At 59.2% G+C, this 21,192-nt stretch overlaps 3 protein-coding genes across 3 annotated transcripts in view; 2 read left to right on the top strand and 1 right to left on the bottom strand.

Moving 5' to 3' along the window:
* Nucleotides 1-766: 766 nt before the first annotated feature.
* Nucleotides 767-11,469, top strand: VOLCADRAFT_86206 (uncharacterized protein; the record flags this gene model as incomplete). Its single annotated transcript, XM_002946140.1, has 8 exons — nt 767-1,402; nt 2,061-2,181; nt 2,528-3,852; nt 4,149-4,438; nt 4,784-8,043; nt 8,503-9,515; nt 10,091-10,610; nt 11,306-11,469. The coding sequence occupies 8 exons, from the start codon at nt 767-769 to the stop codon at nt 11,467-11,469; spliced, it is 7,329 nt and encodes a 2,442-aa protein (XP_002946186.1).
* Nucleotides 11,470-14,403: 2,934 nt separating this feature from the next.
* Nucleotides 14,404-15,606, bottom strand: VOLCADRAFT_54847 (uncharacterized protein; the record flags this gene model as incomplete). The annotated part of the gene is made up of 4 exons (XM_002945799.1): nt 14,404-14,621; nt 14,688-14,707; nt 14,889-15,055; nt 15,349-15,606. The coding sequence occupies 4 exons, from the start codon at nt 15,604-15,606 to the stop codon at nt 14,404-14,406; spliced, it is 663 nt and encodes a 220-aa protein (XP_002945845.1).
* A 3,151-nt stretch (nt 15,607-18,757) lies between these two features.
* Nucleotides 18,758-21,192, top strand: part of VOLCADRAFT_102798 (uncharacterized protein) — a gene marked incomplete at its 5' end in the record, with an annotated part of 5,719 nt that continues 3,284 nt past the window's right edge. Inside the window, 5 exons of the mRNA XM_002946139.1 lie at nt 18,758-18,834; nt 19,317-19,359; nt 19,701-19,825; nt 20,237-20,369; nt 20,945-21,158. Coding sequence (XP_002946185.1) covers nt 18,758-18,834; nt 19,317-19,359; nt 19,701-19,825; nt 20,237-20,369; nt 20,945-21,158 — 592 coding nt within the window. The remainder of the gene's footprint in view (nt 18,835-19,316; nt 19,360-19,700; nt 19,826-20,236; nt 20,370-20,944; nt 21,159-21,192) is intronic.

Genomic DNA, 21,192 nt, shown 5'->3' with positions numbered 1-21,192 from the left:
CCCCGAGGGGCAGGAACGGATGGAAGTAAGGTAGTGGACGAGCCAAGGAGGGGCGCCCCAAGTGGGGCCGGGGAAGGCAAGAAAAGCCTACCCGGCAACGGACAGGCAAGGGGCGAGTCCTGCAGTAAGGTAGGCAACCGTTAGAGAGGACCGGAGAGACGGATGCGCGGAGAGAGGGGCGCGCACCGGGTAGGCAGAAGACCCAGTCGGATGAGGAGGATTCGCATAGACGAGGCGTAACAACGGCGAAGGAGGTCGCCGCTTCTGTGGAGAAGCAGAGGCTGGGTGGAGGCGAAGGTGAATGGCAAAGTAGCGACGAGCGAAGTTACCTGTGGCACGAGTCGAACTAGAGGCAACGCGGCGGAGTCTTGGGAACGAGGTAGAAAATATGAATGGTAGGTAAGAGAGTCGGCCTGAGGCTGGAGGCTTACGTTTTCTGCTGTCGATGACTGCATTAGGTTATTTTCGTACTCTCTACTCGATTGCCGTGCGAGCGGCCCACCCGCCCTCCCACTAACAGCCAAATGGCTGATCGGAGTTGTCTTTGAAGGGTTTGGGTACCGCGGGAGTGTGGTCGCAGACGCAATGGCCTTCCCCACAATAAGTTAGTAGTGAGTACGGATCACGCGATGACGTTTAAGCAATGCCGCGAAATTACACATGAGGAAATTGGCGCACCTTGCCTCTTAGTGAACGTCATGCTCTCAAAATTGAGCAATTATGCAGCTTTTGTCCTTTCCTTAATGGGCTTGTCAACGATCGTGTAATGGCAATGGTGTCGCTGCGGGCTCCGCTCTCATGGAAGCCAGGAATTCAGCTTGACCATAGGGAGAGTGGCGATGTCGAGGCCTCAGTTGGCCGGGCAGGGCTTTTGCTAGCCCGCAGACGATGCAATGTTGCCAGGTGTGCTGTTCACCGGCGTACCCGACGCATCCGGGCTAACTCGCGACCTCATGGAGGAGTTTCAAGAGCGGTTAGCGCTTTCGGAGCTTATGGTGCATCTACGGACGCCGGCGACTTGACAGAAGTGATGGACTTCTCGAACAACCCTCTCAGCCAAGCTTGTCGTCGTCTGCGGTTGGAGAGTGCGGACGAGCTACAAGACCTTATCGCGTCCTTAATACTGAGCGAATGTGTATACAAGAAGCTAGAGCTTGACGAGGCAGGCGTCGTGGCCAAAGTCACAGAGTTTGTGTCCAGCTTTCCGCCGGGCTGGGTCGAGCTGCAGGCGGTGCAACTTAGCCTGTCAGGCATCCCCCAGCACTACCTCATCGCGACATCCCCCACCTCCATGTATGTGGCCTTCATGGGCACCAAGCAGTTCCAGGACATCCTCGCTGACGCCAACTTGCTGCACACTCCCGTCTGGGCTGAGTCTGCGCGCCTGGCTGCGGACCGGCAGGTGCGAGCACGCCTTCCCCGTCACACCATCCAACCCGCATGGGGACGACCCGAAACTGCAATTTCTCGTTGTCATCCTACTTCCTAGGGCGTCCGTCCCGTTTTGGGACCTGTCAGAAACGGTTTTCCCGCAGTCGGCTTCCACTGTCTTGGTCATTAAGTGTGCCCGGGGGGATGCTGTCGCGCCCGGGCCTGTCACGGGCCTTCCCGCAGCGGCGTACGGCATCTTAGGGTTTCCCGGTGACCAGACGGCAGCCCTCACGGCCGCCTGGTGCCGTCCAGGACCCCCCAAACCCACTAGCCGTGTCATAACCTACCGTGAATCCCCCACGATTCCCATCCTATCGAGTCGTCGCAATTGGCCCACTCACAATTGGGTCACCTTCAAATTCGGTCGGACTGCGGTGATGTGCACCTGTTCCTCAGTATGAAACACGTACGTGTATAAGCAGCATGTGCACAACACCGGCCCCTTCTTTTCTTTTCGTCTTCTTTGTAAGCTGAAGGCCTGCCTTCCTACTCCCGTCGTCAGACATGCAACACGGCCCCCCCCCCCGCCACCACCACCACCGCTACGTGTGTAGCTCAGTTGTCTTTTTATTATTGTTATTATCTTTTAAAAAAAACATTATTTGATATCTTTATCCTCCCTGGCACAGTCCATTCCGGCGGCGCATCGCGGCTTTCTAGAGCGCGCTCGCGCAATCCATGTGGAGCAGCTGTACGAGCTGGCGGTCAGTCGGGGGCTGCGGCTGGTGTTGTGCGGCCACTCGCTGGGAGGTAAGGCTGTGTGATGTGCGCAGTTCTGCAGTTTGTTGTTTTGCAAGTGGTGCATATATCCTTGAAATGTCGAGATTTGTCTTCTCTCATGGCTCTTCTTCATGGCTGAATTTCCTTGCTGTTATGCCAGTGCTAGGATGCTGCAGAGCGTCGCTCCAACAAACCCCTGCACAAACACTTCTGGCAGCGGGCCTGTCGGTAACCTTTTGGCAAACGGATGGCCTTTATATCCCTTACAAGGATATGTTGGCTGGATCTGCCTTCCTGCCCGGTGACCCACGTAAATAAAACCTGCGGGTCGCTCGCCTTCCCCAACTGCCACCCGTCCCCCACGATCCCACAACAGGAGCTGTCGCCAAGCTCTGCACGCTGCGTCTGCTACGAGAGCTGCCCGACTGGCCGCGTCCGCGTGTGCGCTGCATCGCCTTTGCCACCCCGGCCGTCGGTAACGCAGCGCTGGCGGAGCTTGTGGAGAGCGCAGGGTGGGCCGGCCATTTCGCCACCTACTACCTTCCCGAGGACCAGCTGGTGCGTCTCATCAGCTTCTCCCAGGCTAGGACCTCCCCCGGCAGCAGCAGCGGAGGCACCAGCAGTAGCAGCGGCGGCACCGGCAGTAGCAGCGGGGCTGCGGCTGGTAGTGCGGCTGCTGCTGGTGTCTGTAGGAGGGGCGATACGGCGGCCGGTAATGGCAGCGGTGGCCGCAAGGGCAGCCGTGCCCGTGCGGGGCGGCACCGGAAGGGGAAGGAAGGATCTGGTGCTGGTGCAGGCGTATCGGGTACTGGTGCGGGTGTGGTTGGAGGGGAGGGCATGGGGCTGCTGCCGCCGCCGCCGACACGTGCGGCGGCTGCTGCCTCTGCAGCCGAGCCCGCGCGCCTGGACAAAGCGGCTCTGGGAAGATTGAACACCGCAGCTGCTACAGCTGCTGCTGCTACAGACGTGCAGCAGATGCAGCTGCAGCCGCAGGCACAGCTTCCTAAGCATCTGGCACGCGCACCATCGGCGTCGAGCATCGCTAGCAGCAGCTCCTCAAGCTGCGCCAGCGGGGATACCACCACTAGCAGCACGGACGTGAGCAGCACTGGGCCTAGCATCCGTCGCCACCGCCGCCGCGACGACAGCCTCAGCTTCGGCGGTGCTGTGATGTCGCTGGAATCTCAGAACGACGCGTACTGCTCCTCCGCGTCCTCTTCATGTTCGCCCATCAGTCGGTCTGTCAGTATCGGGGATCGTACCAGGAGCAGCTGCAGCAGCGGCGGCGGCGGCGGCGGCAGTGACGCAGGCAGCCTAACGGGCTACATACCCCTGCAGACGCGGGCAGCAGCGGCGCTGGCGGCGCAGGAGCATGGGCGCAGCGGCGGCGGTGGTGGTGGTGGTGGTGTGGGCCGAATGTCGTTGGTGGAAAGCCTTGATGAAGACCAGGTGGGAGTGGCGTTGGCGATGGAAGAGATCCTGTCGCCTGGACCTGACGAACTGGAAGCAGCGGCCGCAGCCGGCGTGGCGCTGTCGGGCCAGACGCCGATGGACCTGGCGGCAGCGCAACGGGAGGCGTTGTACGGCAACGCTGGCGGCAGCTGGGGGCTGCGGCTGGCGCTGGGGCGGAAGCGGGTTATGAGGCGGCTGCGGCGGCTGGCGGCTAGGGCTCGGATCCCCCTACCTAAGGCTCTGCTTCCGGTGTGTTATCCGGAATTTGCGGGCTGTTGTTCGGCACCTGGGTTACAGTGTACAAATACGGCATGTATGTATCAAGTCCTGCTGGGGATTTTACTGCTGCTTCTGCTGCTTCGGCCACCGCTGCTGGATTGCCTGCCATCGCTGCAGCCTCCTGCCGCTGATGACGCTTTTCATTTTCGGCTTATACACCTACGCATCCATCCACCCATCCGCCCATCCGCCCGCCCGCCCATCCGCCCGCCCAGCTAACTGATCCACCGTTGCTCTCTATGCCGTTATGTCGTGCTGTTACGTAGGTGTCTCGCTATCATACTTTTGGGGCGCAATGGTTTCTGACGGAGCACGGTGCGCTGTCGCCTGAGGAGCTGGAGAACCAGCTGCGGGCACAGCGGGAGCCGGACCAGCAGCTGCAGCAGCTACAGCAGCCTGTCCACCAGCAGCAGCAGCAGCAGCAGGCCATGAGTTCAGTGGCAGGGCCAGCGATGGCAACACCTGCAGCAGCAGGGGCGACAGCAGCAGCAGGAGGTTCAGCCCCACCGGAGGCCGCCCGGGGCTTCTTCTCCTTCCACCGGATGGTCGCCTACAGGTGGGGTTGCGGGCCATTGCGGCGGTGGGGTAGGTAGGTCTGGGGGGTTGGGGGGACTTGTGGCGAATCCAGCTACAGCATGTTCCTGTGGAAAGCGAGGTGAAGGCCACGACTGATGGATGCTGTTCGGTTTTGACGTGACTTTGGAGGCACTTGAAGAGTACGTTAGGGATTAGGGTGTGTGTGCGTGTGTGTGCATGTGTGTGTGTGGTTGCTTAGGAGGGCCATCTTCCTGGTACACGAGAACAGGGTATCGTTCATGATCTTACATTCCCGAACAGTAAAACAAACTAGGAAATGACGATTAAACATTCAGACGGGCTCTGCCCGGGGGACGACGTGCAGGCAACGTTACACCGACCTCATATCGCGGCTCATGCGGGATGATGCTGAAGGAGTAGTAGGAGTAGCTGAGCTGAAGCGTCCACAGCTGCCCGCGGTGACGGCTGCGGCGGCGGCGGCGACAGCTACAGCTGCCGACGATCTGGTGCAGCTACAGCAGGGGGGTGTCCCCCAAGGGGGCAACGCCGCTACTGCCAACATGTCGACGGCGGCGGTGGCAGTCGCCGACGCCATGTCGTGCGCGCCGCCGCACTCGCTGGCAGCGCCGTACACCTGCACCGTGCAGCTGTGCGACAGCTTGCTGCCCCGCATTTCCGTACAGCGCGCCGTGCTCCAGGGGGTGCTGCCGGAGTCCCGAGTAGTGTCTGCTGCCGCCGCCGCCGCCTCCGAGACCGCGCCTGCGGAGGCCTTCCAAACGAGGGCCCATGCCAAAAGCCACCACCAACACCAAGGCGACAGCCTCACGCGTCTGTCGCCAGGAGAGGAAGGTCAGCAAAGTAGCGCGCTAGCAGCCAAACGAAGAGCGGGCTCTTATCCAGCTGGTGGAGATATCAGCAGCAGCAACAGCAGTGGCGGTGGCGGCGGCGGAGGCGCGCCGGCGGGACGCTCTGGGGATGCCGCCGCTCGTCCGCCCGCACCTGTGGCGCCGGTGGTTGGCCACCTCCTCCGCTGGGTGTGGGGGAGTGGCGGCGGAGGCGCGGGCGTGTACAGAAGCCCCGGCAGCGGCGTTGGCCGCGCGCGCGGTAGCCCGGATGAGCTTGTACGTCTGGATCTTGAACTGGAGGGGCACAACTTACAGTACTGTCGTAAAGTCTCTGTGATGCTGGTTCGAGATGGCGTCGTCGGCACCGCCCCGGTGGCTTGTGCTGGTAATGTGAACGCTGATGCAAGTGCAAGTACAAACGCTGCGAGTCAGGCGGGGCCGGGGGCGGGGGCGGCGGCGGCGGCAGCTGTCGGCGGGCAGGTACAGGCGCGTTGGGTGCCATTTCCAGCGGCGTTGGGCGGCGGAAGCGTTGTAGCGGGGGACGGCAGTAGCATTCCAGGTGCAACGGCGGCGGGTCGCGTCGTTGCCCCGAGGCAGAATCAACAGCCCGGTGCGCTGTCCTCGGCGCCACAGCCGACGGCGGCGGCGGCGTCGCAGCTGACGGCGATGACGGCAAAGGCAACAGCGGATATGTCACCTCCTCCGCTGGCGGCTTCATCCCCTGCCGTACGCTTGCCCGGCCACACAAACCCCGGCCCCATGGCTGCCGTGCCGTCCTCCTCGTCATCCGCCACGGCAGTCCCGTGCGAGGTCGTACAAGTCCTGTACGCTCAGCCGTACAGTGACGAGGCCAACCCGCCGCCGCTGCACCCAGTGTCGCTCTTCCGAAACACGTTGCACCACTTCGCCGGCAACTTCATGCGCCGCTGTCGCCCGCAAGGGCAAGGTCAGGACCAGGGCCAAGTGGGATGGGGTAGCTTCGCAAGCCTGGCAGCGACGAGTGCCACGCCAGCCTCCGCGCCGTCGTCGGCAGGCGCTGGCGGCGGCTCTGGCCCCCTCATGGCGCCGGCGGCTGCCGGCATGAATGGCCACGTGGGGCCCTGGCGGCGCTTTCGCTTTCAGCAGCAAAACAATCGGCCAGCCAGCAATAATACCGCTGCAATTACCGAGGGGGTCGCTGGCGGCGGCGTCGGTGGCGGCGGCACCGTTAACGCGCCGCCAGGGCGGCACACCAGCAGCAGCAGTTGTGTCAAGGCTAGAAGCGACGAATGCGCCAGCTTTTCCATGTCGGGCAGGTCTCCAGGCGGCTTCATTGGCGGCATGGCGGCGACTCGAACCGATGGCGCCGCCGCCGCCGCCGCCGCCGTGGCGACGGATGCGGTCGTCGCGATGCCCAGTCGTTTGCTGCTTCGGGTGACGTTGCCGCTATCCGTTGCACAAGGCCTTTTGGATGGCACACTGCCGGCACGTTTGGTAGTGTCCGCACGGAGTGATTTCCACGCGCTGAGTGACGTACCGGTTGCCGTACACCGGCCGCGGGTTGCAATCCTCGGCACGTCGCCTTACGCAGCGTCTCTTGTGCAAGCTGCGCTGTCGGCGCCGGCGGCATTGGCGGCGTCGAGATTGGACGCGCGGCATCCCGCGGGGGGCACCGCCGGCGGCGGCGCCTTGGGCGCCTCCGCCGGCTTAGCGGCATGGGTACCGCCGCCGGTGACGTGGGCGCTGTCTGCCGTATTTAGTGCCGTGGCGACGGCGAATGTCCGTCGGGCTGCTACCGCCGCCGCCGGCGCGGCGGCCGTGGCGAGGGCTGGAACGATAGCTGCTTCACAGGCAGGGACAGCTGGCTCAGTGCCATCGGCGTCGTTGCCACCGCCGCCGCCGCCGGCTCCGGCTCCGTCAGCATCAGCTGCGGGAGCAGCGGCGCCGCTTCCGAGTGCTCGGCCTGGCAGCTCCTTATCTGCTCGGACCCATAACACCCTTGGAACAAAGCCGGGACCGGCGGCAGCCGGCGTGAAGGCGGCGGGCCAGCGAGGCAAGGGAGGTTTTGCACCTTGGTGGATTCGCCTCGCGGCCCAAGGCCGCGTGCTTCGTGTTCGGACCCGCTGGGGGATTCGGCAAAGCCTAGCTGCGGCGGCGGTGGGCGCGGCGGCGGCATCAGCCGCTGGCGCCACCGGCGCGGCGGCGGCGGTGGGTGCAGCGGCCGTCGTCGCGAGCACGGTAGCAGCGTTTCACTCCGACGGCGGCGTGTCCGTGTTTGCGAACGCGGCCGTGACGATGGCGGCGGTCGTGGCGGCCGCAGCAGCGGCGGCGACGGCGTTCACCGGCAGCGAGGTAGCGGTCCTCGTCGCTGCGGCGGCGTCTGCAGCGGCGGTCGCAATGGCCGCCGCCACTTCCTCCGGCGTCGGCATATCCAGCGAGCAGCCTTCGCCTCCGCCGCCGCCGCCACCTATGACGACGCCACAACAGCAACGACCTGCACCGTCGAAGGAAACAGCCACAGCACCCGGCAAGTCTCCCCCAGCGGCATTGCTGCTGCGTGCCATTCCCCATGGCCTGCCGATATCTATTCCCGCGCCCCGGCTAGGGCCGGCCTCGTCACGTACCGCAGCGGGTACGGCATCGGTATCGGCAGGCACATCCGCGGCGGCGTCAGCGCCTGGCCTCGCGTCTGTTTCGGAGTCGCGGACTGGGTCAACGTCGCAGTGGGGGCCCCCTCGTTGGGTCCTCCGTTTTGGCGCCGCCGCTCAGGCAGCCAGCGGCCGTGCCCAGCAAAACCGCAGTGAGCGGAGCTCCGCTACTACTGCTGCTGCAGCCGGCAGCGGCGGCGGCGGCGGCGGTGGCGGCCCTGCTGCACGTCCCGTCGGCCGTGGATGGGTGCTTTGGTGGCCCGGGAGCGTCCCGCGCGCGCCTGCCGATGGCGGTGGCCGTGCGGCCGCCGCTGGCGCCCGGGGGGCAGCAGCAGCAGCAACAGCTGCTGCTGTACCTTCACCTTCACCGACACCGGCACCGCTGCTCACACATCCAGCGACCTGGCTGTCATGGCCCCTGCCGGGAGTGAGGCCTGGCCGTTACCCGTCGAGTCGTACTGCTGCTGGTAGTCGCGACGGCGGCGGAGGCGGCGGCGGCGGCGGCGGCGGCGGCGGCGGCAGCACATTCGCACATAGTGGTGCAGTCGTCGCTTCAGCGGTGGAAGGAAGCCGCGGCGGTCTGCAGTCTGCGGCGACATCGGCCGCTACAGGTACAGGCTCCACGAAGACTACGTCGTCAGCCACACAGCTCTCCGCTGCGGCTGCGGAGTCGTCGCGTCGCTCCGGGCCCTGGTTCCCGCCACCGCTAGGAGGTACGGCAGCGCAGCTTCGTCGGATGGCGACGGCACAGCCCGGAACTGGCGCCACGGCTTCGGTCGCAGTTGCCGCCGATGTGCAGCCCACCCGGGGTCGCGGCGGCGGCGGCGGCGGCGGCGGCGGTGGAGTCGCCGCTGCGGCGGCAGTGTCCCTGGCACAGCTACGATCGCAGCTCCTTCGCAGGTTGACGGCCGGCTCGGGCCGCGCGGCGCTCCCACTTCCGCCGAGGGTACTGTCCGACGGCTTGGAGCTTTGCAACGTCATGGTCGAGCCGGCAAGCAGAACTTGGGGCTCCGGCCGCAGCGGTAGCGGCGTCGCTATCGCCGCTAACGCTGCCGGGCAGCGGCACCTGCTGCCGCTGCGACGGCCGCGTGGTGGCAGCGGCGGCGCTCCGGCGCCGCCGCCGCCAGCCCAGCTAGAGCTGGTACCAGCGGCGCAGCTGTGGAGGGGCCGCTGCTATGGCAGCAGTCCTGCGGGAGGAGAAGCCCCGCAGTCGAGTACTGCTGCAGCCGCTCCCGCCCCCGCCCCCGCCGCCCCCGCAACAAATTCCGTTTCTGCGGCAGTAGCACCTGGCGTTCCGCCAGCCTCGCTGCTATTGGGACCTGGGGCGGCCGCCGCCGCGGCAGCTCGCCTCGCGGTGGGCGGCGCCGCGACGGCCGCGGTGGCGGCGACGGCGGCGCTGGGTGACATGCCTTTTTTTCACGGCGGCCCACGTGGGGCCGACCGCTCCGAGCTAGTGGGTGTGGCGCCGTTCGTGGCTGTACAGCGGATGGAGGAGGGGCTGCGGCGGCAGGTGCTGCAGCGAGGTCTGTGGTGGCGTGCGCTGCTAGGGGGAGTGGTGGGCGCCCTGCTGCGGCCCGTGGCGCTGGTGGGCATGCTTGGCCGCTTGCCCGGCTGGGGGCTGCAGGTGCGATTGTGGTGGGTTTAAGCTACACAAATAGGTTACACAAAATGTATGTATGTATATATGTATGTATGTATGTATGTATGTATGTATGTATGTCTATGTATGTCTATGTATGTCTATGTATGTCTATGTATGCGTAAAGACGTGGATGTGAACGATGGACGTGGATGTGGATGTGAACGATGTGGATTTGGGGTGGTATCGCCGGATGGTCTCCGTCGTCGCTATTGAACATGTTCTGATGCTGTCAGTCCTGAACTCCACAAACGTCACAAAATCCCGTCCTAACTTTCTAGCCGCGACACCCACCACAACTCACCACACCACACCACACCACACCACATCCCACTCCAGCAGTTGGCAACGTTGGACGTCGGTCGCCAGTTGTTCTTCCTTCTTCACTTTACATGTACCCACCAAAACTTCACCACCACACCACCAACAACAACATACTCATACCATATGCGATGTCCATTTCACGCCAGCGGCGGTCGCTCGCATATCTCACATCATCTCTAAATCCATCTAACACCGCATAACCCCCGCATAACCCCCACACCCCGCACCACGTGCAGGTCCTTCGTCGCGGCCATTCGGGTGCCGGCGGGCCCGTAATGTCCCACGGGTCGTCAGCCACATGCCATCATCGTCATCATCATCCGCTGGAGACGCAACCCGGAGGAGAGCGTCCTCCTTCTTCTCCAGCTCAAGCAGGGTCGGTTGCTGCAGCGCCTGGCGGCGGCAGCGGCGCCTCCACCACCGCCACCGCCTCCGCCAGCCCGCCTCCGCGTACCTCATCCTCTGACTGGGGCGTGCTGGTAGTAGTGGCGAGCTGCCGTGATCCGCTACGAGTGCTGCGCAGTCGCGACATGGAGGCGCTCCGAAACCGCGCAACCGAGGCGGCCTGCCCGCTGGTTCCCGTGCTGCTGACGTGCGCTGAGTCACCGCCGGGCCGTCGGGCAGCGGCGCTGCGAACATTGGCGGCTGCCTGCGGTGTATCGGTATCGGAGGTCCGGGTGGTGAGGCTAGACGCCGCGCTGCTGCACCAGCCGGCGGCCGCCATCCCGCGTGCTGACCTGGCGGCTGTCTGGCAGGGTACGGTGGACTGTGAGGGGGCGGTGCAGCTGCGGCAGGCGGTACGGCAGGCAGTACGGCAGGCGGTGATACCCGCCGGAACTCCCGGATCTTCTGTTGCAGAACTAAAATCTGTGCAGTAGCAGTAGCAGCAGCAGTAGCAGCCGTTGGGCAGCAGCCGCTGCAGGTGCAGCAGCACGAGTTGCACTTGTTGCGGTACTTCGGTGCTCGCGGCGGCGGGTGCACACATTCGAAGTTTGAAGTGGTGAACAGGCCAAAGGTTGTGGGGAAGGAGGGCGTCAGTGGGGGGTTGCATCGCTGTGGGGCTATGGTAACGGATTTCATTATGATTATTATTACTAGCAGCAGCAACAGCAGCAGCAGCAACAGTAGCAGCATCACCATCGAAGAATGGAAACGTGGGGGTAATTTCATTTATTCGTCCTGAAAGCCGCTGTGCCATTATGCGGATCATTCCATGCACAGAGCACATCACATCACACCATCCATCCATCCATCCATCCATCCATCCATCCATCCATCCATCCATCCAGGCACGCGCCCTGGCCTTTGGCGTCTCTCTCTCGATATACCTCCATGGCCTACTGATCCGTTGTCGATCCGCCGAAGTTCTCTATTGGCGTTGTGCGTTTCACGGCGCGGGGTGGCTGGCTGGCTCCATAGCTACACACACACACACACACACTCTCTCTCAGGAAGAGGGGATGTGGCGGCCTTCCAGCGACCCCCTAAGGCGCCAAGCAACCGTGTGCTGAGTGTGCTGAGTGTGGGGGTTCAGGGGCTCAGGGCTGTGGTGGTAGTGCGGCCCTCCCACAACCCCACCGCGGATCCAGGCCAGCAGCCACACATGGCCCCCTAAGGCATCGCAACCGGCTGCCCTGGTCGTTATCGTCGTCCGCTGGCGTCCCATTAATTCGCGCCGTCAGGGTTCATGTGTGTATGTATGTGTGTGGGGGGGGAAGGTGGCTGTGACACGTATCGCGTATGTTTTTAGATTTCATTCAATGATCCTGCTGAGGTCTGTCCGTAGGTATGTCTGTCTAGCTGCTCCTCCTGGAGTGCTGTACGGCGTGTACGGTATGTATGGTGTACGGTATCGACCATGGCATCTACTGAGCTCTGAGGCATCCGTCAGGAGTGATGAGATGTGTGTGTGTGTATTGGTTGGGGCGCACGTGCCTGTGCCTGTACGCGCATGCTTTTTTGTTTGCAAACGTGTGTTTGCACCGTTACATGCATACAGACATGCATACAGGCGTGCTGCACGACGCGCCAGTGCTGAATGGTTTTCATGTCTCTGTTCTTTGGGGATATACGCGACGAAGGAAGGAGTGCGCGAGTGAATGGCGTCCCTCAATGCGGCCGGCGGCGTGTTATTTCGCCTGAGCCGGCTCCGGAACCAGCCTGCGCTGTGTATTATTTATTTGGCGCCATGAGGTGATGGAGACTGTTTAGCGCTTTTTCAGGCTCTTTTCTACCTTTTTTTCTTATCCAGGGTGTGGTGGGCTTTAATACTTATTTCCATGCAAGGCCGCCTTTCGAAGAAAATAATGAGAGCGCGCGAGTGGGGGGAAGGTGGGGAGGCATTTATAGGAAGCAAGGAAGCAAGCAAGGAAGGATGCTCTGCTTTGTATGCGCTGCTTCCAGAGGGAGGGAAGAGGGGCGTTGAAAGGGGTTATGCGCTCAGAAACGCAGCGCAGCCGTCCTCCCCCCCCTTCCCGCCCCGCCCCGCCCTCCAACCCGACGTTGCGCCGTGGAGGTGATCTGTTTTCATATGTTTTGTCGTTGATAGTTGGGAGTTGTTAATAATGGCAATTGCGATTAGGACGAAGGAGGAGGACGAAGAGGAGGAGGGGGAAAAGGTAGTTTCAGCGAGGTAGGTTGTTGTAGAGTCTTGCGGCCGATGTCATGTGGTGAGCTGCGTATATGGAGTATAGGATGTAATGTCGTAGTGGCCGTTTAGTGGTAGCTGTGGTGTTGTGTAGAATGCAGACGACGGGAATATGCAGCTGCTGATGTTGTCGCGTATATGATAGGAGGTAGGAGATAATAGGAGATGAATTTGGTTGTGTGCTGCGCTCGTCTGTCAACGTCCATGTGCGCAAAGCATTTTGGGAAGAGCTGCGAAGAAGAGACTGTGAAGGGGAAACGAGGCGACAAAGTTTAAGAAATTAGCGGATAGGTGTCGATGCCAGAAGAAGTATTTCCGCGCACGCTTGGCTATCGGTGCCGGCCGATGTTTGTGTGTGTGTGCGGGGTGATGAAAGTTTTTTGCGATGCAGTAGTAGGGGTGGGGAAAGGAGGGCACAGAGCTGTAGTGGGTGGCTGGCTACATACGGCTCTGTTGTGTGTGTCTGTAAAGAAATCAAAACTGCTGTGTGTGTTTGTATGTGTGCGCAGCTGCCACCCGGGGACCTGATCTAAGCGGGCATTCCGGCCTGCTTCATAATTTCTCTTTAATCAGGAAGTCATTTCTCTTATTTCGTAATCTCTCGTCAGGAAAAAAAATAAATCCGAAGATGAGGTTGGGTCCAAATAACGTTCCTCCGGCACACCTGGTGTGATTTCTTTCAACATAGGTTGTAGTAGCTGTAGTTGGCATCTCTCTTCGCCATCTGACTCATTCAGCGGCACGTGTGAATACGTGCAAAGGACGCATTTGCGTGGTGCTGTACTCTTTTCCACTTGTAAAACAAAAACAAAACAAACTCGATGCTTCTGAGCAAAAAACCAACAACTCGTCCAACAACCCCACCGTGATCTCGTCAACCTGCATGGTATGATTTACACAGCACATAAAAACCACACTGTTCGAATAAAACGGTTAACGGCACAAGATCGGTTAAGAATTCGATTTTCCGCCCGCTTCCACCTCTTTTCCACTTTTGCCTTCCTCCAACTCCTACCAAGGACAACAAGGTTACTCCCGACATCATATCCACCCCCGATAAGCCCCTTTGCTTCCAAACGGTAACAGTTGGACCAACCAATCTGTGTGTATTTACCCAATCCTACATCTATCCGACAGATCCTAAGACAGTCCTCGTTAGAAAGTTAAACATAAAACATCGCACAAGATACCGGGTACATCCCCGAAACAGTTCAGCGGGACTGGGCACAATCAACTTGGTCAAACTCTGCCCTGCAAATTGGCTCGCACGAGTACTGGGCGCACACGCCGTTTTCGGAGATGCATGGATAACAGAAACCAAATCAAACGCGACCTCCATTTCCCATCCTCCTCCCCCACCCTACACGCCACTTCACCCCAAAAGCACCCCCGCCCCCGCACTCGACAGCCAACCACCACACCGTCTAGGAGCTCAATCGTCAAACGACATCTTCTTGCCGCTACCGGCGCTCGTGTCGATCCTCATGCCACCGCCGCGGCCACCGCCGCGGCCGCCGCCCCTGCCGCCGTCGCGGCCTCTCCCCCGGCCCCTACCACCGTCGCGACCGCCAAACCCGCCACGGCCCCTGCCGCCGTCGCGGCCACCGAAGCCGCCGCGGCCGCCGCCACGGCCGCCAAAACCGCCGCGGCCACCGTCCCTGCCGCCGCCACGACCGCCCGCATTGTCGCGCCGGGCCACATTCGTATCCACCTTGAGGTAACCACCAGCCGCCTCGGACCCGTCGAGCTCCCCAGCCGCGGTCTGCACATATGTCGTGTTCCGGGCATTCGAACCAAGGATACAATTTTACATATTTGAAAAACGACGGTTTTGGGAAAGTTTCATTTGTCACGTCATAGCCGTAAGGAAACATACGAAGGAAATATACCCATTTCGTATTCTCAATTGGCGTGATGAAAGCGGACGTCCCAGCCCGGCACACACACAACACACACGTGCACGCGCACCCTGAACAACCTCACCTTGGCTTCAGTCGAGTCGAACTCAATATACGCAAAACCCTTCAAGGTGCCAGCTTCGCGATCAGACGGCAAGCGAATGCTCTTAATCCCGCCGCAACCGCCAAAGACCTCCTCCAAGGCGGACCGAATCTCATCCTCTGAGCCGTAGTTGACGTCAAAGCCTTTGATAAAGACCGTCGTGCCGTCGACGTCGCCGCCACCACCGCGGCCGCCCCCGCCAAAGCTGTCCCTGCGATGTTCGTTTCATGGTCGAGATGATACCACACCATCAGCAACGAAACAAAGCCGACGACAAAGAAAAGGTTTATCGATATGCCACGGCGATATACAAGAGGCCTTCCCCAACCAGCATATCCCGGCACGCACGTACATCGTTACACGAAGACATCATCCCCCCCACTCACCTCTGGGGCCGTGGCTGCGTGACCTCCACCTTGATGGCTCGGCCGTCAATCTCCGTGCCGGCTTTGGAGACGGCCTTCTTAGCCTGAGCGGCATCTCCAAATTCCACATGCGCAAAGCCCCTAGAACGACCCGTCTCCGGATCAACACCCATCCGTACATTCACAATCTGCAGACGAACGAAACAGACAAGGAAGCAGGAGAAATGATGTGAAAAGGCACTTCGCCGCAAAAACGAAGAGCAGGGAATCGCAGAGTAATTACCAGCACATTACGCTCCACACTGTAATAGTGGAGCTCAGAAAATCTTTTCCCAATTCCGCCAACGCCTCTTCCCGATGATGATATTCTTTATTTAAAATTCCAGCTGCAAGAGCCCCTAAAATTTGAGAGCCATCTCCTCCTGTCAGAGGCACTGAGGCATATCCTCCAACTCACAAACAACACTCTTCAAGCACAAACCTTGCCGCAGTCCTTGAAGTGCTTCCGTACGTCGTCCTCGGTGGCCTTCCAGCTCAGGTTGCCAACGAACACTCGGGTGCTGTCCGTGCCGCCATTAGTGGCGGCCGCGTTGCCCTCCACGTCGAGCCGCTGCTTTTTCTTGGCGGGCGCGGGCTCCGCCTCCTTTTCCTCTTCCTCCTCCTCATCATCATCGTCGTCTTCCTCATCGGCCTTGCGCTTGCCGGCAGAGGCCGGAGTGGCCTTCTTGGCATCAGCCATTTTCGCATCGCCCTCATCGTCGTCATCGCTATCCTCGTCATCATCTGCAAAAGAGGATCACGGCGGGGCGTTGATCTTGCAGCGGTTTGCTTGCTTGGTACACAAATACCCCCCCCGTGCATGTTGCACAGCGTTCTCAACATGTGCCGATATGCATCGCCAGTTGCAGTCCTCACCGTCATCGCTATCGTCATCTGAATCCTTAGCGGCCTTCTTGGCCGGTGGAGCGGCTGCGGCCTTTTTAGCGGGAGCCGCGGCGGCGGCTCCCTTCTTCTTCGGCGGTTCATCTTCACTGTCGTCCTCTGCAATACAGGAAAGGCAACATAAAAATATTACAAAGGTGCGTGGACTGAAATATCAACACCCATCGAAGCCAAAATACTGAATTCACCACTCTTAACGGATCAGTGATACGGCACACATGCACGGCATACGTATGTTGTTACGTAAGGGTACGTAAAGCACCGCTGCAAAATGGGATTTCAGTATCAATTCCAAAAGTTGGAGCTCTACATATCATCAACCAAACTTACACTGCAATTTCAATCCACTTACCATCGTCGTCAGAGTCGTCGTCATCATCGGACGATTCCTGAAGAGGCAACATCATCACAACAAGTTCAGGACAAGATCATTTACTAACAGTCCTTTGGCATCCAAAAGAGGATCCAAAAACCCGCCTCTAGTGAGTCTGCCCAACACTCTTACCTCCTTCTTAGCGGGTGCCTTCTTAGCAGCAGCCGGAGCAGCCGCCGGCTTGCCCTTCTTTGCCGGCGGTTCCTCATCGCTATCATCATCATCGTCCTCGCTGTCATCATCCTCATCGCTCTCCGTCTCCACCTGTGCACATCACAACACACAACACCACGCACGCACACACGGAATACAAATGCTGATGTTGGGTCCTATTAAATTTAAATTAGGGCTAGAGTTCTCGTTCTCGCTCACCAACTCGGTTTCAGGTAGTCCGCACGTCGACATTAATAAAACAGCCCTCCCTCACCACTGCCCCGGCGGCAAGTGACCATCTATTTCTAGGCCTAACTATTATACTAAAAAGACTTTCCATAAACCATTCATATAAATTTATACATAATCTATTTCATGATCCTCAATCGGACTACCCTGCCAAGGACCATGCTTGCGGGTATGTGTAAAGAGACAAGAGACCATACCCAGCCTACACACAACATACACAAAGTACATGCGTGCCAGCCCATCCAAGGAAAAAATAAACCAATAATTCCCCATTCGAGTTTTAGAATTCCGATTTTGGTTTGGACATTAACATTGTTACTCCCGACTACTTGTCGGGGTTCATGGACCAAATCACCACACCTTCTTGGGTGTCGGCTTTGTAGGGGGGGCGGCAGTCTTGGCCTTGTTTGCCGCCGCCGGCTTGCCCTTCTTTGCCGGGGGCTCGTCATCACTGTCATCGTCATCACTGTCATCGTCATCGCTGTCACTTACAGCGGGCTACAGCAACCACATGCATCCACAAGTACATACGTACATACATACACGGGCGGAGCGTTATACGGGAAATGAACACATGCAGGGGTGCCCAGGCAATAGCCGGGGGGGGGCTCAAGGGCTGCCAAATCGCCTATAAGCACCATCCTACCTCGCACTTCCAACGAGACAAGTGTTGAAGTATACTAACGACCAAATGGAACGATAGAGTTGCGGTGAGACCTGGCATGTGGCAGCTTGCGCGCCTAGCAACCAGGGGCCGAGTGAGGTGGGGAGAACTCTGCTCCACTCGTGAATACAGTCTGGAGGTGTAGCTCTAGATGTATTATAAAGGGGAATTAGTTCGTCGAGAATGTGCAGAGCGGTAGCACATTTGATGAGCGAGAGGGGTTACGACATACCTTGACCTTTTTGGCAGGCGCCGCCGCCTTCTTAGGCGGCTCGTCGTCACTGTCGTCATCGTCGTCGCTATCATCGGAATCCTTGACCTTCTTCGCTGGGGCCTGCTGGGTTGCGATAAACGCAACGATGAAGGATGGTCACGGGGCTTCATTTGTCGAATATCACCGGTCTAATCGAACCTCCAAGGTGGGAAGCCCCTTCCCAAAGCAAGGAGTGTCTTTATTAAATGAAAGGGTAGAATTTAATAGCCAAAGAAATGCAGGAACAAACTGAATGGGTGTGCAAGGTTGCACGAAGCAAAGCAACGACATGTTTAATAATTAGAAGCTAAGCATGAACTCCTAATTGCCTGCCATTCAAGGAGTGTCCTGTGCGTAATTTGCACGAAAAAAAGGAAAATTGACAACGCTAATGCCACAGCCTTCACACCCCCATCCACACCTTCGCGGGCACCGCAGCCTTCTTCACTGGCGCCGGAGCCTCGTCGGAGTCATCAGAATCGTCAGAGTCATCGTCTGATGAATCAGATGGCTCGGGAACCTGTTGAACCGTAACGGGGGCAAGGGCGGCCGCCGTCACCGTCACCGCCGCCGGCTCGACACACAAAACAACTCCATGAACTCGCCGATACATCAAAGCGACGGTCACCTTCTTCTTTTCGAGCTTTGTCGCCGCTTGCTTGGCCTTCAGCTCCTTTCCGGACGCCTGCTAGTGCGGGATTCAACACTCCCGTAACGAAACTGTCGACCGCCGCCGGCAACTTTATCATGCACAAGGCACTATGCCTTTTGCGCACCTTTACTACTTGCTTGCCCATATTTGGTGAACGCTTAGTAAGTTCTCAGAGAGCAAGCCCTCAAGACCTTGAAGCGCGAGCGGTAACAGGACAACCAACGACAATTCCTTAATTAGATCAGAAAGACAGCTTGACAACAATTACTAAAGTGGAGAAGGAAGGGCTACTGAAGAAGCCTTTGTGTAAGTTGATTCCACGGCAATTCGTACCGATTCCAAACATCCCGCCGCCCTGGGAAAACTGCATAGGCCGTTGCAATTAACAGCTTTGATCGTTGCGTTGCTTCCGTCTTTCGAGTTGGACCTGGCCATGGTTTGCCTTTTGTGCTAACTTGCAATTCTCGACGACGACGACAACCAACACTGACGAGCTTGCAGTTATAGTTTATTCGTGATCCCTCTGACCATTTTCGCATAACCCATTTAGGTCAATAGGCGTGTGGGTCAAGAGTTCGCGCGACGCAGCATACGTCAGCACATAATGGCGATGCGGAAAGCGAAGGTTTTTGCCGGAATCATCGTTTTGATTCTCCTTCCGATTGTTGTTCACGGCATCAGGTAGGGTATGCCTTCGAATGGCCCGTTAGATCCGCTGGCGAAGCTCTTCCTTGTCCGATAATGATTGCAGTTCAACGACCTTTTGAATGCCTCGCACCAGCAATACAGCCGCACAGCCCCTTATCCACATCCAACATTTTCATCATTCCATTCAGCCAAAAAGAACCTGCCTCGACGGCTTCTGTCCGCCTCACCGCTGTGCTGCGTGGCGATGGTCACGTTCAATCCCATCTCAGTCCTAACCACACTTCCCCACCGCATGCACGGAGGCCCACGCACTCTGGAACCCCGCGTAGCCATTCATTCCTGAAAGGTCTGGCAACCCGCGGCTTTTACTCTCCTGTGAACATTTTCCAGTCCTTACTGCACGTCATGTCTTCTGTCCTCAGGCCGGCACTGCAAAGCGGAGGAGGCCAAATATTGGAACAGCAGCAAACCGTTGCTACTGCAGTTGGTGCCCATCCCCGCCATCCGCGTCCCAGCAATGAAGCCAACTTGAGACCCATCATTGGAATCCTCTCCCAGGTGCGTTGGGCGTGGGGGCGAGAGGGATCTGGGTTCTATGCCGCCGCCTGGGTGGGTGCCTGGTTGGGCCCGTCAAACAGGGGGGTAAAAGAACTAGGCGCGGGTCGGCATTGGTTGGGTGTGGGGACCCGCCAAAAGAAAGGCCGGGGAAGAACTAGGTGCGGAAGAGCGACGTGGGATGGTGAGGGGAATGACACGCGGGGGGAGAGGGACGTTGCAAATCCAAAGGATGAGTGGTTTTTTTCACATCCCCGCCTCCCTCCGGTATCCCCCTGACGTTTTCCCGCTTGGCCACTTTGGCGTTTCCCGGACGTGATGTGTTTCGGCACGCGTACGTACAGCCTGGCGATCCGGCTCCGGAGGGTGAGTCGTACATTGCGGCGTCGTACGTCAAGTGGCTGGAGTCTGCGGGTGCTCGTGTGGTGCCCATCTTTTACGACATGGACGCCCAGGACATTGAGCGTCGGTAGGTAGAGGAGCGGTTTTAATTTCGAGTGAAGGTTTTGAGGTTTTAAGGTGGTGGCGTTTTACGGTTTTACGGTTTTAGGTCGTTAGCTTGTCTTGTAACTTTTTGCATTAAATTTTCTTGTTGTGGCGTCCCTCCTTTCGTGACTCATTGGTCGGGGAACCGCTTTGGTGGTGTGGCGTCCCCTACCCCTCTACCCTCCACCAGCGCCATAAGATACACATACATACATACATACATACATGAGGGACGGAGGTGTGTGTGTGTGTCCTTGCAGTCCGTATACCTTCTGCTGCCCCTACATTTTCCCCTCTACCTTCCTTCCGTCCTGCTTTCCATGTATGTCTATATGTATGTATGTATATATGCATATATATGTAACTAACCAAACCCGTTATCTCTCTGTCGTAGGTTTGCCGTGATTAACGGTTTGCTGCTACCCGGGGGAGGAGCCACCCTGGAGCCCGGTCACCGCTTTTACGACACGGCCAGGTACCTTGTCGAGCTGGCCTTGAAGGCCAATGACAACGGAGACTACTTTCCGGTATGTCTGTATGTATATGTGTGTGTGGCGGATGAGAAGAGGGGGGGGATCCCATGCAAAGAAACAAGGAAAGCGGGGGAGGAGGGGGGGCCTCGCAGCAGATAGAGGACAGCAATGCGAGGAGTATGAGAGGGCCCCGGGGGGTCGTCGTTGGGCAGGAAGGGGGGAAAAGGGGGGGTGGCCGGGACATGGGACGTCGTATGCGGGTGTTGTTGGCAGCTGACTGGGTGTTTGAGAAGGGGGAAAAGGCGAACCAGAAGCGAGTGAAGCTGATGCCAAGGAAAGACTGCTGCGGCAGATTTGGGGGGAAAGCGGAGAGAGCTCGGAGACACACATCTGGTCATTATTGTGGTGAACACCACCACCAACACGATCCACACGACCTGCGACCTGCGCGCAGAGGCGAGACGTGATTTGCCTTTGTGTTACTCCTACAGAACCACTCACCTATTTCCCACCACCAACACGACCACGACGACGGCAGTCAACTCACCCCTCTCCGCCTCTCTCCCCCCACTCGCGGGGTTCGTGCTTCGTCTTTCCCCCTCTCCCACACCCCCACACCCCCACATTAGGTCCACGGCACGTGTCTGGGTATGGAGACCCTGTCTGTCATCATCTCCTCCAACTACACCCTCCTGGGGGAGTTCGACGCGGAGGACGCCCCCGCTCCGCTGCTGTACACCAACGAGGCGGCTGCCTCGCACCTGCTGCGGTCGCTGCCGCCGGACGTGGTGACAGACTTACAGAACAAACCCATTGCCATGGAAAACCACATGAACGGTGGGGGTGAGGGGGGCGACGGTCACAGCTTTGTGGCCGG

Source organism: Volvox carteri, assembly GCF_000143455.1.
Source record: "Volvox carteri f. nagariensis unplaced genomic scaffold VOLCAscaffold_1, whole genome shotgun sequence".
Lineage (NCBI taxonomy): Eukaryota > Viridiplantae > Chlorophyta > Chlorophyceae > Chlamydomonadales > Volvocaceae > Volvox > Volvox carteri.
The sequence above is the reverse complement of the archived record's forward strand: the minus strand, read 5'-3'. Positions and strand labels throughout refer to the sequence as shown.